Here is a 19,345-nt window from a genome sequence, read left to right on the forward strand (position 1 = left end):
ACATTGGTTAAGGAACGTTATGTGATAACAGCAGCTCATTGTGTGAAGAACTTGAAAGCTAGAAATATTAAGGTACATGGCGGTGCCACCTACTTGAGTCAACGAGGTGTTAGACGTTCTGTGGTGCGCATTAGCGTACCAAGTGCTTTTACCTTTAGTTCATCCAAAATTGATGTGGCCGTATTAAAATTGGACAGACCAATGAGAGGTAGAAACATTAAAACAATACCTTTATGTTCTCGCCGCATTCCACCCCGAAGTTTGGTCAAAGTTTCCGGTTGGGGTTTAATAGATGAAAATGCTCCATTGGCTTCAAATCAATTACGTACGGTCAATGTTCGTATGATGGGTCATAAAAAGTGTAAAAGGGATTATAAATCTGTGCTTAAAATTACAAATACCATGATGTGCGCTGGTGCAACGGGAAAAAAAGATTCGTGTACTGGGGACTCTGGTGGTCCACTAGTCTATCGTGGACAGTTATGTGGTGTTGTGTCATTTGGTATCGGTTGTGCTCGTAAGAAATTTCCAGGTGTATACACTTCGGTAAATATGGTTAAAGGATATTTGAAAAGGTCAATGAAGTAGTGATTATAAACCAATTTAAAATACTCCCAATACTATTTTATCAATAATATCGTCAAAATTAATAAATATGTTTCATTTACAAATTTAGTCCTTTTTTTCTGCAAAAACAACAATATTCATATGATCTTAAATCATTTACTTTAGGAAGATTGAAAACATGTTTATATCGAAAAATAAGCTTATTTTGCGATCACCCATATTTTTATTCAAAAATCGATTTTCTTGGTCGAAAACCTAAGAAACCTTAAATCGTTTATAACTTCGTTAAAACACGTTTTTTAACTTCGTTAAAACACGTTTAAATAGAAAAATAAGCTTATTTAGTGATCACCCATATTTCCATTCAAAAATCGCTTTTTTTGGTCAAAAACATAAAAAACCTAAACCGCTTATAACTTCGTTAAAACACGTTTAAATCGAAAAATAAGCTTATTTTGTGATCACATATATTTCCATTCAAAAATCGATTTTTTTGGTCGAAAACCTAAGAAACCTTAAATCGTTTATAACTTCGTTAAACACGCTTAAATTGAAAAATAAGGTTATTTTGTGTCACCCATATTTTCATTAAAAAACCGATTTTCTTGGTCTAAAACCTAAGAGAATCGCTTATAACTTCGTTAAAACACGTTTAAATTGAAAAATAAGCTTATTTTGTGATCACCCATATTTTCATTCAAAAATCGATTTTCTAGGTCGAAAACATAAAAAAACTTTAAATCGCTTATAACTTCGTTAAAACACGTTTAAATCGAAAAATAAGCTTATTTTGTGATCAGCCATATTTTCATTCAAAAATCGATTTTCTAGGTCGAAAACCTAAGAAACCTTAAATCGCTTATAATTAATAAGCTTATTTTGTGATCATCAATATTTTTATTCAAAAATCGATTTTCTAGGTCGAAAACCTAAGAAACCTTGAATCGCTTATAACTTCGTTAAAACACGTTTAAATCGAAAAATAAGCTTATTTTGTGATCACCCATATTTTCAATCAAAAATCGATTTTCTTGGTCAAAACCTAAGAAACCTTAAATCGCTTATAACTTCGTTAAAACACGTTTAAATCGAAAAATAAGCTTATTTTGTGATCACCCATATTTTCATTCAAAAATCGATTTTTTTGGTCGAATACCTAAGAAACCTTAAATCGCTTATAACTTCGTTAAAATACGTTCAAATCGAAAAATAAGCTTATTTTGTGATCACCCATATTTTCATTAAAAAATCGATTTTCTTGGTCGAAAACCTAAGAAACCTTAAATCGCTTATGACTTCGTTAAAACACGTTTAAATCGAAAAATAAGCTTATTTTGTGATCACCCATATTTTCATTCAAAAATCGATTTTTTTGGTCGAATACCTAAGAAACCTTAAATCGCTTATAACTTCGTTAAAACACGTTTAAATCGAAAAATAAGCTTATTTTCTGATCACCCTCATTTTCATTAAAAAATCGATTTTTTTGGTCGAAAACCTAAGAAACCTTAAATCGCTTATAACTTCGTTAAAACACGTTTAAATCGAAAAATAAGCTTATTTTCTGATCACCCTCATTTTCATTCAAAAATCGATTTTTTAGGTCGAAAACATAAAAAACTTTAAATCGCTTCTAACTTCGTTAAAACACGTTTAAATCGAAAATAAGCTTATTTTGTGATCACCCATATTTTCATTCAAAAATCGATTTTTTAGGTCGAAAACATAAAAAAACTTTAAATCGCTTATAACTTCGTTAAAACACGTTTAAATCGAAAAATAAGCTTATTTTGTGATCATCCATATTTTCATTCAAAAATCGATTTTCTAGGTCGAAAACATAAAAAAACTTTAAATCGCTTATAACTTCGTTAAAACACGTTTAAATCGAAAAATAAGCTTATTTTGTGATCACCCATATTTTCATTCAAAAATCGATTTTCTAGGTCGAAAACATAAAAAAACTTTAAATCGCTTATAACTTCCTTAAAACACGTTTAAATCGAAAAATAAGCTTATTTTGTGATCACCCATATTTTCATTCAAAAATCGATTTTCTAGGTCGAAAACCTAAGAAACCTTAAATCGTTTATAACTTCGTTAAAACACGTTTAAATCGAAAAATAAGCTTATTTTGTGATCACCCATATTTTCACTCAAAAATCGATTTTCTTGGTCGAAAACCTAAGAAACCTTGAATCGCTTATAACTTCGTTAAAACACGATTTTCTAGGTCGAAAACATAAAAAAACTTTAAATCGCTTATAACTTCGTTAAAACACGTTTAAATCGAAAAAGAAGCTTATTTTGTGATCACCCATATTTTCATTCAAAAATCGATTTTCTAGGTCGAAAACCTAAGAAACCTTAAATCGTTTATAACTTCGTTAAAACACGTTTAAATCGAAAAATAAGCTTATTTTGTGATCACCCATATTTTCATTCGAAAATCGATTTTCTAGGTCGAAAACATAAGAAACCTTGAATCGCTTATAACTTCGTTAAAACACGTTTAAATCGAAAAATAAGCTTATTTTCATTCAAAAATCGATTTTCTAGGTCGAAAACATAAAAAAAATTTAAATCGCTTCTAACTTCCTTAAAACACGTTTAAATCGAAAAATAAGCTTATTTTGTGATCAACCATATTTTCATTCAAAAATCGATCACCCATATTTTTATTCAAAAATCGATTTTCTAGGTCGAAAACCTAAGAAACCTTAAATCGCTTATAACTTCGTTAAAACACGTTTAAATCGAAAAAATAAGCTTACTTTCATTCAAAAATCGATTTCCTAGGTCGAAAACATAAAAAACTTTAAATCGCTTATAACTTCATGATCACCCATATTTTCATTCAAAAATCGATTTTCTAGGTCGAAAACGTAAAAAAACTTTAAATCGCTTATAACTTCGTTAAAACACGTTTAAATCGAAAAATAAGCTTATTTTGTGATCACCCATATTTTCACTCAAAAATCGATTTTCTAGGTCGAAAACCTAAGAAACCTTAAATCGCTTATAACTTCGTTAAAACACGTTTAAATCGAAAAATAAGCTTATTTTCATTCAAATCGAAAAATAAGCTTATTTTGTGATCACCCATATTTTCATTCAAAAATCGATTTTCTAGGTCGAAAACATAAAAAAACTTTAAATCGCTTATAACTTCGTTAAAACACGTTTAAATCGAAAAATAAGCTTATTTTGTGATCACCCATATTTTCATTCAAAAATCGATTTTCTAGGTCGAAAACATAAAAAACTTTAAATCGCTTATAACTTCGTTAAAACACGTTTAAATCGAAAAATAAGCTTATTTTGTGATCACCCATATTTTCACTCAAAAATCGATTTTCTAGGTCGAAAACCTAAGAAACCTTAAATCGCTTATAACTTCCTTAAAACACGTTTAAATCGAAAAATAAGCTTATTTTCATTCATTTTGTGATCACCCATATTTTCACTCAAAAATCGATTTTCTAGGTCGAAAACCTAAGAAACCTTAAATCGCTTATAACTTCGTTAAAACACGTTTAAATCGAAAAATAAGCTTATTTTCATTCAAATCGAAAAATAAGCTTATTTTGTGATCACCCATATTTTCATTCAAAAATCGATTTTCTAGGTCGAAAACATAAAAAAACTTTAAATCGCTTATAACTTCGTTAAAACACGTTTAAATCGAAAAAGAAGCTTATTTTGTGATCACCCATATTTTCATTCAAAAATCGATTTTCTAGGTCGAAAACATAAAAAACTTTAAATCGCTTATAACTTCGTTAAAACACGTTTAAATCGAAAAATAAGCTTATTTTGTGATCACCCATATTTTCATTCAAAAATCGATTTTCTAGGTCGAAAACCTAAGAAACCTTAAATCGCTTATAACTTCGTTAAAACACGTTTAAATCGAAAAATAAGCTTATTTTGTGATCACCCATATTTTCATTCAAAAATCGATTTTCTTGGTCGAAAACCTAAGAAACCTTAAATCGTTTATAACTTCGTTAAAACGCATTTAAATCGAAAAATAAGCTTATTTTGTGATCACCCATATTTTCATTCAAAAATCGATTTTCTAGGTCGAAAACCTAAGAAACCTTAAATCGTTTATAACTTCGTTAAAACACGTTTAAATCGAAAAATAAGCTTATTTTGTGATCACCCATATTTTCATTCAAAAATCGATTTTCTAGGTCGAAAACCTAAGAAACCTTAAATCGCTTATAACTTCGTTTAAACACGTTTAAATCGAAAAATAAGCTTATTTTGTGATCACCCATATTTTCACTCAAAAATCGATTTTCTTGGTCGAAAACCTAAGAAACCTTGAATCGCTTATAACTTCGTTAAAACACGATTTTCTAGGTCGAAAACATAAAAAAACTTTAAATCGCTTATAACTTCGTTAAAACACGTTTAAATCGAAAAAGAAGCTTATTTTGTGATCACCCATATTTTCATTCAAAAATCGATTTTCTAGGTCGAAAACCTAAGAAACCTTAAATCGTTTATAACTTCGTTAAAACACGTTTAAATCGAAAAATAAGCTTATTTTGTGATCACCCATATTTTCATTCAAAAATCGATTTTCTAGGTCGAAAACCTAAGAAACCTTAAATCGCTTATAACTTCGTTAAAACACGTTTAAATCGAAAAATAAGCTTATTTTGTGATCACCCATATTTTCACTCAAAAATCGATTTTCTTGGTCGAAAACCTAAGAAACCTTGAATCGCTTATAACTTCGTTAAAACACGATTTTCTAGGTCGAAAACATAAAAAAACTTTAAATCGCTTATAACTTCGTTAAAACACGTTTAAATCGAAAAAGAAGCTTATTTTGTGATCACCCATATTTTCATTCAAAAATCGATTTTCTAGGTCGAAAACCTAAGAAACCTTAAATCGTTTATAACTTCGTTAAAACACGTTTAAATCGAAAAATAAGCTTATTTTGTGATCACCCATATTTTCATTCAAAAATCGATTTTCTAGGTCGAAAACCTAAGAAACCTTAAATCGCTTATAACTTCGTTAAAACACGTTTAAATCGAAAAATAAGCTTATTTTGTGATCACCCATATTTTCATTCAAAAATCGATTTTCTAGGTCGAAAACATAAAACAACTTTAAATCGCTTATAACTTCGTTAAAACACGTTTAAATCGAAAAATAAGCTTATTTTGTGATCACCCATATTTTCATTCAAAAATCGATTTTCTAGGTCGAAAACATAAAAAAACTTTAAATCGCTTATAACTTCGTTAAAACACGTTTAAATCGAAAAATAAGCTTATTTTGTGATCACCCATATTTTCACTCAAAAATCGATTTTCTTGGTCAAAAACCTAAGAAACCTTAAATCGCTTATAACTTCGTTAAAACACGTTTAAATCGAAAAATAAGCTTATTTTGTGATCACCCATATTTTCATTCAAAAATCGATTTTCTAGGTCGAAAACCTAAGAAACCTTGAATCGCTTATAACTTCGTTAAAACACGTTCAAATCGAAAAATAAGCTTATTTTGTGATCACCCATATTTTCATTAAAAAATCGATTTTCTAGGTCGAAAACCTAAGAAACCTTGAATCGCTTATAACTTCGTTAAAACACGTTTAAATCGAAAAATAAGCTTATTTTGTGATCACCCATATTTTCATTCAAGAATCGATTTTCTAGGTCGAAAACATAAAAAAACTTTAAATGGCTTATAACTTCCTTAAAACACGTTTAAATCGAAAAACAACCTTATTTTGTGATCACCCATATTTTCATTCAAAAATCGATTTTCTAGGTCGAAAACATAAAAAAACTTTAAATTGCTTATAACTTCGTTAAAACACGTTCAAATCGTGATAAGCTTATTTTGTGATCACCCATATTTTCATTAAAAAATCGATTTTCTAGGTCGAAAACCTAAGAAACCTTAAATCGCTTATAACTTCGTTAAAACACGTTTAAATCGAAAAATAAGCTTATTTTGTGATCACCCATATTTTCATTCAAGAATCGATTTTCTAGGTCGAAAACATAAAAAAACTTTAAATCGCTTATAACTTCCTTAAAACACGTTTAAATCGAAAAACAACCTTATTTTGTGATCACCCATATTTTCATTCAAAAATCGATTTTCTAGGTCGAAAACCTAAGAAACCTTAAATCGCTTATAACTTCGTTAAAACACGTTTAAATCGAAAAATAAGCTTATTTTGTGATCACCCATATTTTCATTCAAAAATCGATTTTCTAGGTCGAAAACATAAAACAACTTTAAATCGCTTATAACTTCGTTAAAACACGTTTAAATCGAAAAATAAGCTTATTTTGTGATCACCCATATTTTCATTCAAAAATCGATTTTCTAGGTCGAAAACATAAAAAAACTTTAAATCGCTTATAACTTCGTTAAAACACGTTTAAATCGAAAAATAAGCTTATTTTGTGATCACCCATATTTTCATTCAAAAATCGATTTTCTAGGTCGAAAACCTAAGAAACCTTAAATCGCTTATAACTTCGTTAAAACACGTTTAAATCGAAAAATAAGCTTATTTTGTGATCACCCATATTTTCATTCAAAAATCGATTTTCTAGGTCGAAAACCTAAGAAACCTTAAATCGCTTATAACTTCGTTAAAACACGTTTAAATCGAAAAATAAGCTTATTTTGTGATCACCCATATTTTCATTCAAAAATCGATTTTCTTGGTCGAAAACCTAAGAAACCTTAAATCGTTTATAACTTCGTTAAAACGCGTTTAAATCGAAAAATAAGCTTATTTTGTGATCACCCATATTTTCATTCAAAAATCGATTTTCTAGGTCGAAAACCTAAGAAACCTTAAATCGTTTATAACTTCGTTAAAACACGTTTAAATCGAAAAATAAGCTTATTTTGTGATCACCCATATTTTCATTAAAAAATCGATTTTCTAGGTCGAAAACCTAAGAAACCTTAAATCGCTTATAACTTCGTTAAAACACGTTTAAATCGAAAAATAAGCTTATTTTGTGATCACCCATATTTTCACTCAAAAATCGATTTTCTTGGTCGAAAACCTAAGAAACCTTGAATCGCTTATAACTTCGTTAAAACACGATTTTCTAGGTCGAAAACATAAAAAAACTTTAAATCGCTTATAACTTCGTTAAAACACGTTTAAATCGAAAAAGAAGCTTATTTTGTGATCACCCATATTTTCATTCAAAAATCGATTTTCTAGGTCGAAAACCTAAGAAACCTTAAATCGTTTATAACTTCGTTAAAACACGTTTAAATCGAAAAATAAGCTTATTTTGTGATCACCCATATTTTCATTCAAAAATCGATTTTCTAGGTCGAAAACCTAAGAAACCTTAAATCGCTTATAACTTCGTTAAAACACGTTTAAATCGAAAAATAAGCTTATTTTGTGATCACCCATATTTTCACTCAAAAATCGATTTTCTTGGTCGAAAACCTAAGAAACCTTGAATCGCTTATAACTTCGTTAAAACACGATTTTCTAGGTCGAAAACATAAAAAAACTTTAAATCGCTTATAACTTCGTTAAAACACGTTTAAATCGAAAAAGAAGCTTATTTTGTGATCACCCATATTTTCATTCAAAAATCGATTTTCTAGGTCGAAAACCTAAGAAACCTTAAATCGTTTATAACTTCGTTAAAACACGTTTAAATCGAAAAATAAGCTTATTTTGTGATCACCCATATTTTCATTCAAAAATCGATTTTCTAGGTCGAAAACCTAAGAAACCTTAAATCGCTTATAACTTCGTTAAAACACGTTTAAATCGAAAAATAAGCTTATTTTGTGATCACCCATATTTTCATTCAAAAATCGATTTTCTAGGTCGAAAACATAAAACAACTTTAAATCGCTTATAACTTCGTTAAAACACGTCTAAATCGAAAAATAAGCTTATTTTGTGATCACCCATATTTTCATTCAAAAATCGATTTTCTAGGTCGAAAACATAAAACAACTTTAAATCGCTTATAACTTCGTTAAAACACGTTCAAATCGAAAAATAAGCTTATTTTGTGATCACCCATATTTTCATTAAAAAATCGATTTTCTAGGTCGAAAACCTAAGAAACCTTAAATCGCTTATAACTTCGTTAAAACACGTTTAAATCGAAAAATAAGCTTATTTTGTGATCACCCATATTTTCATTCAAGAATCGATTTTCTAGGTCGAAAACATAAAAAAACTTTAAATCGCTTATAACTTCCTTAAAACACGTTTAAATCGAAAAACAACCTTATTTTGTGATCACCCATATTTTCATTCAAAAATCGATTTTCTAGGTCGAAAACATAAAAAAACTTTAAATTGCTTATAACTTCCTTAAAACACGTTTAAATCGAAAAATAAGCTTATTTTGTGATCACCCATATTTTCATTCAAAAATCGATTTTCTAGGTCGAAAACATAACAAAAATTTAAATCGCTTATAACTTCCTTAAAACACGTTTAAATCGAAAAACAACCTTATTTTGTGATCACCCATATTTTCATTCAAAAATCGATTTTCTAGGTCGAAAACATAAAAAACTTTAAATCGCTTATAACTTCGTTAAAACACGTTTAAATCGAAAAATAAGCTTATTTTGTGATCACCCATATTTTCACTCAAAAATCGATTTTCTAGGTCGAAAACCTAAGAAACCTTGAATCGCTTATAACTTCGTTAAAACACGTTTAAATCGAAAAATAAGCTTATTTTGTGATCACCCATATTTTCATTCAAGAATCGATTTTCTAGGTCGAAAACGTAAAAAAACTTTAAATCGCTTATAACTTCCTTAAAACACGTTTAAATCGAAAAACAACCTTATTTTGTGATCACCCATAATTTCATTCAAAAATCGATTTTCTAGGTCGAAAACATAAAAAAACTTTAAATCGCTTATAACTTCCTTAAAACACGTTTAAATCGAAAAACAACCTTATTTTGTGATCACCCATATTTTCATTCAAAAATCGATTTTCTAGGTCGAAAACATAAAACAACTTTAAATCGCTTATAACTTCGTTAAAACACGTTTAAATCGAAAAATAAGCTTATTTTGTTATCACCCATATTTTCATTCAAAAATCGATTTTCTAGGTCGAAAACCTAAGAAACCTTAAATCGTTTATAACTTCGTTAAAACACGTTTAAATCGAAAAATAAGCTTATTTTGTTATCACCCATATTTTCATTCAAAAACCGATTTTCTTGGTCGAAAGCCTAAGAAACCTTAAATCGCTTATAACTTCGTTAAAACACTTTTAAATCGAAAAATAAGCTTTTTTTGTGATCACCCATAATTTCATTCAAAAATCGATTTTCTAGGTCGAAAACCTAAGAAACCTTAAATCGTTTATAACTTCGTTAAAACACGTTTAAATCGAAAAATAAGCTTATTTTGTTATCACCCATATTTTCTTTCAAAAACCGATTTTCTTGGTCGAAAGCCTAAGAAACCTTAAATCGCTTATAACTTCCTTAAAACACGTTTAAATCGAAAAATAAGCTTATTTTGTGATCACCCATATTTTCACTCAAAAATCGATTTTCTTGGTCGAAAACCTAAGAAACCTTAAATCGCTTATAACTTCGTTAAAACACGTTTAAATCGAAAAATAAGCTTATTTTGTGATCACCCATACTTTCATTCAAAAATCGATTTTCTAGGTCGAAAACATAAAAAAACTTTAAATCGCTTATAACTTTGTTAAAACACGTTTAAATCAAAAAATAAGCTTATTTTGTGATCACCCATATTTTCATTCAAAAATCGATTTTCTAGGTCGAAAACCTAAGAAACCTTAAATCGTTTATAACTTCGTTAAAACACGTTTAAATCGAAAAATAAGCTTATTTTGTGATCACCCATATTTTCATTCAAAAATCGATTTTCTAGGTCGAAAACATAAAACAACTTTAAATCGCTTATAACTTCGTTAAAACACGTTTAAATCGAAAAAGAAGCTTATTTTGTGATCACCCATATTTTCATTCAAAAATCGATTTTCTAGGTCGAAAACCTAAGAAACCTTAAATCGTTTATAACTTCGTTAAAACACGTTTAAATCGAAAAATAAGCTTATTTTGTGATCACCCATATTTTCATTCAAAAATCGATTTTCTAGGTCGAAAACCTAAGAAACCTTAAATCGCTTATAACTTCGTTAAAACACGTTTAAATCGAAAAATAAGCTTATTTTGTGATCACCCATATTTTCATTCAAAAATCGATTTTCTAGGTCGAAAACATAAAACAACTTTAAATCGCTTATAACTTCGTTAAAACACGTTTAAATCGAAAAATAAGCTTATTTTGTGATCACCCATATTTTCATTCAAAAATCGATTTTCTAGGTCGAAAACATAAAAAAACTTTAAATCGCTTATAACTTCGTTAAAACACGTTTAAATCGAAAAATAAGCTTATTTTGTGATCACCCATATTTTCACTCAAAAATCGATTTTCTTGGTCGAAAACCTAAGAAACCTTAAATCGCTTATAACTTCGTTAAAACACGTTCAAATCGAAAAATAAGCTTATTTTGTGATCACCCATATTTTCATTAAAAAATCGATTTTCTAGGTCGAAAACCTAAGAAACCTTGAATCGCTTATAACTTCGTTAAAACACGTTTAAATCGAAAAATAAGCTTATTTTGTGATCACCCATATTTTCATTCAAGAATCGATTTTCTAGGTCGAAAACATAAAAAAACTTTAAATCGCTTATAACTTCCTTAAAACACGTTTAAATCGAAAAACAACCTTATTTTGTGATCACCCATATTTTCATTCAAAAATCGATTTTCTAGGTCGAAAACATAAAAAAACTTTAAATTGCTTATAACTTCCTTAAAACACGTTTAAATCGAAAAATAAGCTTATTTTGTGATCACCCATATTTTCATTCAAAAATCGATTTTCTAGGTCGAAAACATAAAAAAAATTTAAATCGCTTATAACTTCCTTAAAACACGTTTAAATCGAAAAACAACCTTATTTTGTGATCACCCATATTTTCATTCAAAAATCGATTTTCTAGTTCGAAAACATAAAAAACTTTAAATCGCTTATAACTTCGTTAAAACACGTTTAAATCGAAAAATAAGCTTATTTTGTGATCACCCATATTTTCACTCAAAAATCGATTTTCTAGGTCGAAAACCTAAGAAACCTTGAATCGCTTATAACTTCGTTAAAACACGTTTAAATCGAAAAATAAGCTTATTTTGTGATCACCCATATTTTCATTCAAGAATCGATTTTCTAGGTCGAAAACGTAAAAAAACTTTAAATCGCTTATAACTTCCTTAAAACACGTTTAAATCGAAAAACAACCTTATTTTGTGATCACCCATATTTTCATTCAAAAATCGATTTTCTAGGTCGAAAACATAAAAAAACTTTAAATCGCTTATAACTTCCTTAAAACACGTTTAAATCGAAAAACAACCTTATTTTGTGATCACCCATATTTTCATTCAAAAATCGATTTTCTAGGTCGAAAACATAAAACAACTTTAAATCGCTTATAACTTCGTTAAAACACGTTTAAATCGAAAAATAAGCTTATTTTGTTATCACCCATATTTTCATTCAAAAATCGATTTTCTAGGTCGAAAACCTAAGAAACCTTAAATCGTTTATAACTTCGTTAAAACACGTTTAAATCGAAAAATAAGCTTATTTTGTTATCACCCATATTTTCATTCAAAAACCGATTTTCTTGGTCGAAAGCCTAAGAAACCTTAAATCGCTTATAACTTCCTTAAAACACGTTTAAATCGAAAAATAAGCTTATTTTGTGATCACCCATATTTTCACTCAAAAATCGATTTTCTAGGTCGAAAACATAAAAAACCTTAAATCGCTTATAACTTCGTTAAAACACTTTTAAATCGAAAAATAAGCTTTTTTTGTGATCACCCATAATTTCATTCAAAAATCGATTTTCTAGGTCGAAAACCTAAGAAACCTTAAATCGTTTATAACTTCGTTAAAACACGTTTAAATCGAAAAATAAGCTTATTTTGTTATCACCCATATTTTCTTTCAAAAACCGATTTTCTTGGTCGAAAGCCTAAGAAACCTTAAATCGCTTATAACTTCCTTAAAACACGTTTAAATCGAAAAATAAGCTTATTTTGTGATCACCCATATTTTCACTCAAAAATCGATTTTCTTGGTCGAAAACCTAAGAAACCTTAAATCGCTTATAACTTCGTTAAAACACGTTTAAATCGAAAAAACCTTTGTGATCACCCATACTTTCATTCAAAAATCGATTTTCTAGGTCGAAAACATAAAAAAACTTTAAATCGCTTATAACTTTGTTAAAACACGTTTAAATCAAAAAATAAGCTTATTTTGTGATCACCCATATTTTCATTCAAAAATCGATTTTCTAGGTCGAAAACCTAAGAAACCTTAAATCGTTTATAACTTCGTTAAAACACGTTTAAATCGAAAAATAAGCTTATTTTGTGATCACCCATATTTTCATTCAAAAATCGATTTTCTAGGTCGAAAACCTAAGAAACCTTAAATCGCTTATAACTTCGTTAAAACACGTTTAAATCGAAAAATAAGCTTATTTTGTGATCACCCATATTTTCATTCAAAAATCGATTTCCTAGGTCGAAAACATAAAACAACTTTAAATCGCTTATAACTTCGTTAAAACACGTTTAAATCGAAAAATAAGCTTATTTTGTGATCACCCATATTTTCATTCAAAAATCGATTTTCTAGGTCGAAAACATAAAAAAACTTTAAATCGCTTATAACTTCGTTAAAACACGTTTAAATCGAAAAATAAGCTTATTTTGTGATCACCCATATTTTCACTCAAAAATCGATTTTCTTGGTCGAAAACCTAAGAAACCTTAAATCGCTTATAACTTCGTTAAAGCACGTTCAAATCGAAAAATAAGCTTATTTTGTGATCACCCATATTTTCATTCAAAAATCGATTTTCTAGGTCGAAAACCTAAGAAACCTTGAATCGCTTATAACTTCGTTAAAACACGTTTAAATCGAAAAATAAGCTTATTTTGTGATCACCCATATTTTCATTCAAGAATCGATTTTCTAGGTCGAAAACATAAAAAAACTTTAAATCGCTTATAACTTCCTTAAAACACGTTTAAATCGAAAAATAAGCTTATTTTGTGATCACCCATATTTTCATTCAAAAATCGATTTTCTAGGTCGAAAACATAAAAAAACTTTAAATCGCTTATAACTTCCTTAAAACACGTTTAAATCGAAAAATAAGCTTATTTTGTTATCACCCATATTTTCATTCAAAAATCGATTTTCTAGGTCGAAAACCTAAGAAACCTTAAATCGCTTATAACTTCGTTAAAACACGTTTAAATCAAAAAATAAGCTTATTTTGTGATCACCCATATTTTCATTCAAAAATCGATTTTCTAGGTCGAAAACATAAAAAAACTTTAAATCGCTTATAACTTTGTTAAAACACGTTTAAATCAAAAAATAAGCTTATTTTGTGATCACCCATATTTTACTCAAAAATCGATTTTCTAGGTCGAAAACATAAAAAACCTTAAATCGCTTATAACTTCGTTAAAACACGTTTAAATCGAAAAATAAGCTTATTTTCATTCAAAAATCGATTTTCTAGGTCGAAAACATAAAAAAACTTTAAATCGCTTATAACTTCCTTAAAACACGTTTAAATCGAAAAATAAGCTTATTTTGTGATCACCCATATTTTCATTCAAAAATCGATTTTCTAGGTCGAAAACCTAAAAAACCTTTAATCGTTTATAACTTCTTAAAACAAGTTTAAATCGAAAAATAAGCTTATTTTGTGATCACCCATATTTTCATTCAAAAATCGGTTTTCTAGGTCGAAAACATAAAAAAACTTTAAATCACTTATAACTTCCTTAAAACACGTTTAACTCGAAAAATAAGCTTATTTTGTGATCACTCATATTTTCATTCAAAAATCGATTTTCATAGTCGAAAACATAAAAATACTTTAAATCGCTTATAACTTCGTTAAAACACGTTTAACTCGAAAAATAAGCTATTTTGTGATCACCCATATTTTCCTTAAAAATCGATTTTTTGGTCGAAAACATAAAAAAACCTTAAATAGCTTATAACTTCGTTAAAACACGTTTAAATCGAAAAATAAGCTTATTTTGTGATCACCCATAATTTCATTCAAGAATCGATTTTCTTGGTCTAAAACCTAAGAAACCTTAAATCGCTAACTTCGTTAAAACACGTTTAAATCGAAAAATAAGCTTATTTTGTGATCACCCATATTTTCATTCAAAAATCGATTTTCTTGGTCAAAAACATAAAAAATCTTAAATCGCTTATAACTTCGTTAAAACACGTTTAAATTGGAAAATAAGCTTATTTTCTGATCACCCATATTTTCATTCAAAAATCGATTTTCTTGGTCGAAAACCTAAGAAACCTTAAATTAAACCCATCCCATAGACCTAAAATATAATGTTACTGAGTTGGCACTATTCCTCGCTTTCTTTGCGATGACACCTTAGGCTTTTAATACACCTATAAACTTTAATTAAATAGTTTATCTATCCACTTACCTTTATTTTTCAAATTATTAGGTACACTTATATTCAAGGCAATACCAGTTAGAAAAACATTATAGGGATTATTAATGGTCGTTGTAACGGGATAGAATTCATTAACCAGCATCGTTTCACTGCCTAAATTACATTGCGTGACTAAATGGAATCTGTAATGAAATTAAACAAAATATAAACAATAATTAATAATAATTTAAATGTGTACTACTAACATAATTATAACTGTTTAAATAAAAATAACAGTTACACTTCCTTAAACATTAAGGGCAGAAAAAAAATAGCAAATTAATATTTTAAATAACGTAATAAAACTTGATGACCTACGTGGGAGTAATATAACAAATTGGATTAATTATGATATTGTCATCTAAATCACGAACACGACTATGATAACGAAAGGCCTTATTCATAAATGGTGAACTTTTACACAGCAATACTGAGAATTTTTCAGTACCAATTAATGCCTCTATGCGTACAACACGTAATTGAGTATTTTCCAGAAATTGTTGGGCCTCAGTGGTGAAAAGAAAACGATAATAGAAGGTAGGTTCCAATTTGAAATTCTGTTCAAATTGCTGTAAAGGTATTTGTGAGGCATTCGAGTCATCTTTAAAGTGTTCTCTCAACGCTAAGAGATCGTTGAGTTTACTGTATTGCGAGGCTTGTAGTTTGTAGTTGTTGGAGCCATCGGTTATAATGATTTGTAGATTACGTATTTTTAGCGGAACATCGGTTTGTAGTCTGCAAGGAGGAGGGGAGTTGAAAAGTTAGAATAGTTTTTTTTTAGATTTATTTTTTTATTGTTCTTACCTCATTACTAGATTTAGTTTAATAATATCATCATTTTTCAATTCAAACTTTTCAAAAGTTGTACAGAATTCAATTAACTCGGTTAATTTATCGAGATCTATTTGTAGTGGAGCCTTAATGCTGGATAATGCTTCCTCCCAGTGTGAGCGAACTTCTGGAGCATTTTGATTTTGTGGTACTGGCGGTTGGCACTGTAATTAGAAAATATAAAAAGGAACAATTTAAATAATATTTAAGGATCAAATGTTTTGATTTTACCTGCAAAACTTTCCATAAATTCTCCAAAACCATTACCCTTTCATTGGGTGTATAATTAATTTTAAACGATAAAGCTTCCAAACTGCAAGATATAAAATCAGCAATTGAAGCCGATAACAAAGCACAGCGCATAGTCTTAAGTAAAACATCCGAAAATAAAGAAGGCCATTTATCGTGACGATAATCAGGTAACATTAGGGAATATAAACTGGAAAACCAAAAGAAATATAAATTAATAACAGTTAATATCCCATAAAAAATCTATAAAATAAACTCACGTTAAAGCTTTGCCATGATCACCACTTTTAAAGTATTCATCAGCCATATCAATGGCCAATTTTTTGCGAAATCTTAAACATTTATAGATTTTAAATTGAGCCATAGCCAAGCTAAGTAAATTGATAATAGCGGCCTAAAGGAGAGAAAAATAGAAAATTTATATAAATAATTTAGAATAATTGCTATAAATTTCCAAAACTCACCGAATGATTAAATAATTTTTCATTTTCTCTTATCATTAAACTTATTTGCTGTTCATTGATAGGTTCTCCCGATGTTGAAGATATAATGCCAAAATATTCCGTAAACAATGAAGAGATATTATTCATTTGTGGATTAAAACTATTTTGGGGCTCTGTAGGACTTGAGGTTACTGTTGGTTTAAAAAGAAAATTTAGTTCTTTTAGTTACTTTAGGGTTTTGTTTAAACTTACCATTACATTGCATGAATGCTTCTTTACGTTTTTGTATATACTCAGCAGCCTTATGAAAATATATACCAGGATGTTGTGTCTGCAAGGCGGGCAGTCCATTCTTTATAGCCTCACAAAACAGCTCAGCAAAGACGCTATGTCTGAAAGAAGATAACAGAAGAAACACAATCAATTTTCTACTGAATTCAAAGTAAAATATTTTTGCTTTCACTTACTGTTTACTCAACCAGGCATAGTGTTCAAACACTAAATCCTTATAACCCACACGATTCTTATACTTATCAATATGGCTAGTGAAATGATTAATAGAATCACGCGGCACTTTTAACTTAAACATTAAACGGCATATTTTATAGTTTAAGAATCCCGCTACGGTTTTAATTTCCAAACAATTATTATCATTAATACGTATCTCATCTAAGGTTGTATACGATTGAGTGTAGTGTCTGTAATTTAATAGAGCAATTAATTAAATTCTTATAATAGCAAAAGTTTTTATTAATAAACGTACTTTAAAGCTGTGCTAAAGTCTTGACGCATTTCTGCAACAAAACCCAATTTAAATTGATGCCTTATCTTTAAAGTGGTATGAGCAGCAGTTAGTTGATCCCTATGGGTTCGTATACGTTTCGCCATGAGGGTGTAATAAGATTGTGCCATATCCAAAAAAGCCGATTCCAAACGAAGAGCGTAACCTAACAAAGGGAAAAGTTAAATGATTTTTAATACCTCACGCAGTTTTACATTTTTAGGTTGTAGTCTACTCTATAGTTTTGTATATTGTCTAATCTAATGTCTATATATATAGTTTTATAATCTGGTCTGTGGCATATTCTGTAGTCTAGTCTATGGTCTAGTTTATAGTCTTGTCTATAATCTATTCTATAGTCTGGTCTGTAGCATATTATGTAGTCTAGTCTAGTCCATAGTCTTGTCTATAATCTAGTCTAGAGTCTGCTCTGTAGCCTAGTCCACAGGCTAGTCTATAGTGTAGCCTACAGTCTAGCCTATTGTCTCATTACAGCCTTGGTTCTAGTCTAGTATATAGTCTAGTCTAAAGTCCAACTTATAATCTAGTCCAAGTCTACATTTTTTCTTCAACACTCACCCATTAAATGCTCCGTATGAGGTAAAACAAATAACATTTTAATATTCAGACCACAGGCCGATGTCAGACTAGCTGTTCGTTCCGAAGCCAGCATATCTTCGCCAGGCGGTAATGTAGTAGTTTTTTGCAGTAAAACTAAACAAATGCGAGTATTACGCTCCTGCAGAGAATTCTTAAGCGACTGAATAGTAGCGGCACATTGCATTTGTTTTTCCGTCCAATTAGCATCATTCCATTCCATGTCTTGGAATAAAACCACCACGGCCGGCAAAACATGTAAATGTTTAAGCATCCAATTGCGTTTCAAAATGCCCTTAGGATGATACCATTCATAGGAATTTCTTTTGGGTTTGGCCACAGGAAAGTCATAATTGTTGGGTAGAAGTTTAAATTGTACAGCAGCTCTAAAAACAAATCAAACTTTAAAATTTTCTAGATAAATATGAAAATTCTACTTTAATACCTGTCTGCTTTACGATTATTGCTAAATGCATCCCATATTGATTTGTGTACCGGATTACGATTTACATCCAGGCCACATAAACCAATTAGCGGCTGTGGTGCCACCAGTAATTCGGAGGGCAATGCTGTAGATTCTATGCTCATATTTACATAAAAACAATGATATTATCTTCTTGAAATTGTTGTCGTCACTAATTGCACTAAAAATTGTCACTTTTCTATTTGGAATCTTTTTGCAACAACAAGAACAATTAAAACACCTCTAAAATGAATTGTACAATATCAAATATAATAGCAATAACAACAACAACAATAACACCAGCTGAGCAGCAGCGATAAAATTATGTTGATGACAGCGGCACAGCCTTCAATTGTCGTAGAGAAAAAACCAATAAATTTTGTTGGTTTTTCTTTTCTTTATTTACGAACTTTTTCTTCACACGTTCATTTAAATAATGTTTTTATTTAACAAATTATTAAATAATGAAACAAAAAATAATAAATGTTTTTGGATATTTTTGTTTTATATTTAAGAAAAACACAACTTTTTTTTCGTTTTGCGAGTACTAATCAGAGACCAGCGCCGACAAAAGATAACAACGTCGTAGGCTGAAACTAAAATTTCAGCAACGGCTTAAAATTCACTACAAGCCGGCTAAGTTTTCACTGTATTTTCAATTTTTCATTTCATGATGTTAAATAATAAATAGATTCAATAAATAACGGTAGTTTAGAAGAAAATACTTTTTAAAATCGTTAATTTTTTCAAAAATATTTGTAATCTAGAAGCCTATTGGCCTA

General features: G+C 29.1%; 1 protein-coding gene across 1 annotated transcript in view; it reads right to left on the bottom strand.

The window, feature by feature from the left end:
• LOC119611707 (trafficking protein particle complex subunit 11) overlaps positions 1 to 19,141 on the bottom strand; it is a 42,243-nt gene extending 23,102 nt beyond the window's left edge. Inside the window, exons 1-11 of the mRNA XM_037967377.1 lie at positions 18,546 to 19,141; positions 18,083 to 18,486; positions 17,486 to 17,669; positions 17,190 to 17,420; positions 16,975 to 17,114; positions 16,744 to 16,913; positions 16,540 to 16,673; positions 16,262 to 16,469; positions 16,004 to 16,194; positions 15,518 to 15,934; positions 15,191 to 15,342 (exon numbers count right to left, since the gene is read on the bottom strand). Coding sequence (XP_037823305.1) covers positions 15,191 to 15,342; positions 15,518 to 15,934; positions 16,004 to 16,194; positions 16,262 to 16,469; positions 16,540 to 16,673; positions 16,744 to 16,913; positions 16,975 to 17,114; positions 17,190 to 17,420; positions 17,486 to 17,669; positions 18,083 to 18,486; positions 18,546 to 18,688 — 2,374 coding nt within the window. The 5' untranslated portion in view covers positions 18,689 to 19,141. The remainder of the gene's footprint in view (positions 1 to 15,190; positions 15,343 to 15,517; positions 15,935 to 16,003; positions 16,195 to 16,261; positions 16,470 to 16,539; positions 16,674 to 16,743; positions 16,914 to 16,974; positions 17,115 to 17,189; positions 17,421 to 17,485; positions 17,670 to 18,082; positions 18,487 to 18,545) is intronic.
• Between the last annotated feature and the right edge of the window lie 204 nt (positions 19,142 to 19,345).

Source organism: Lucilia sericata, unplaced genomic scaffold, assembly GCF_015586225.1.
Source record: "Lucilia sericata isolate MDLA Ls3-8-SP2 unplaced genomic scaffold, ASM1558622v1 Contig001514F_arrow, whole genome shotgun sequence".
In the NCBI taxonomy this organism is placed as follows: domain Eukaryota; kingdom Metazoa; phylum Arthropoda; class Insecta; order Diptera; family Calliphoridae; genus Lucilia; species Lucilia sericata.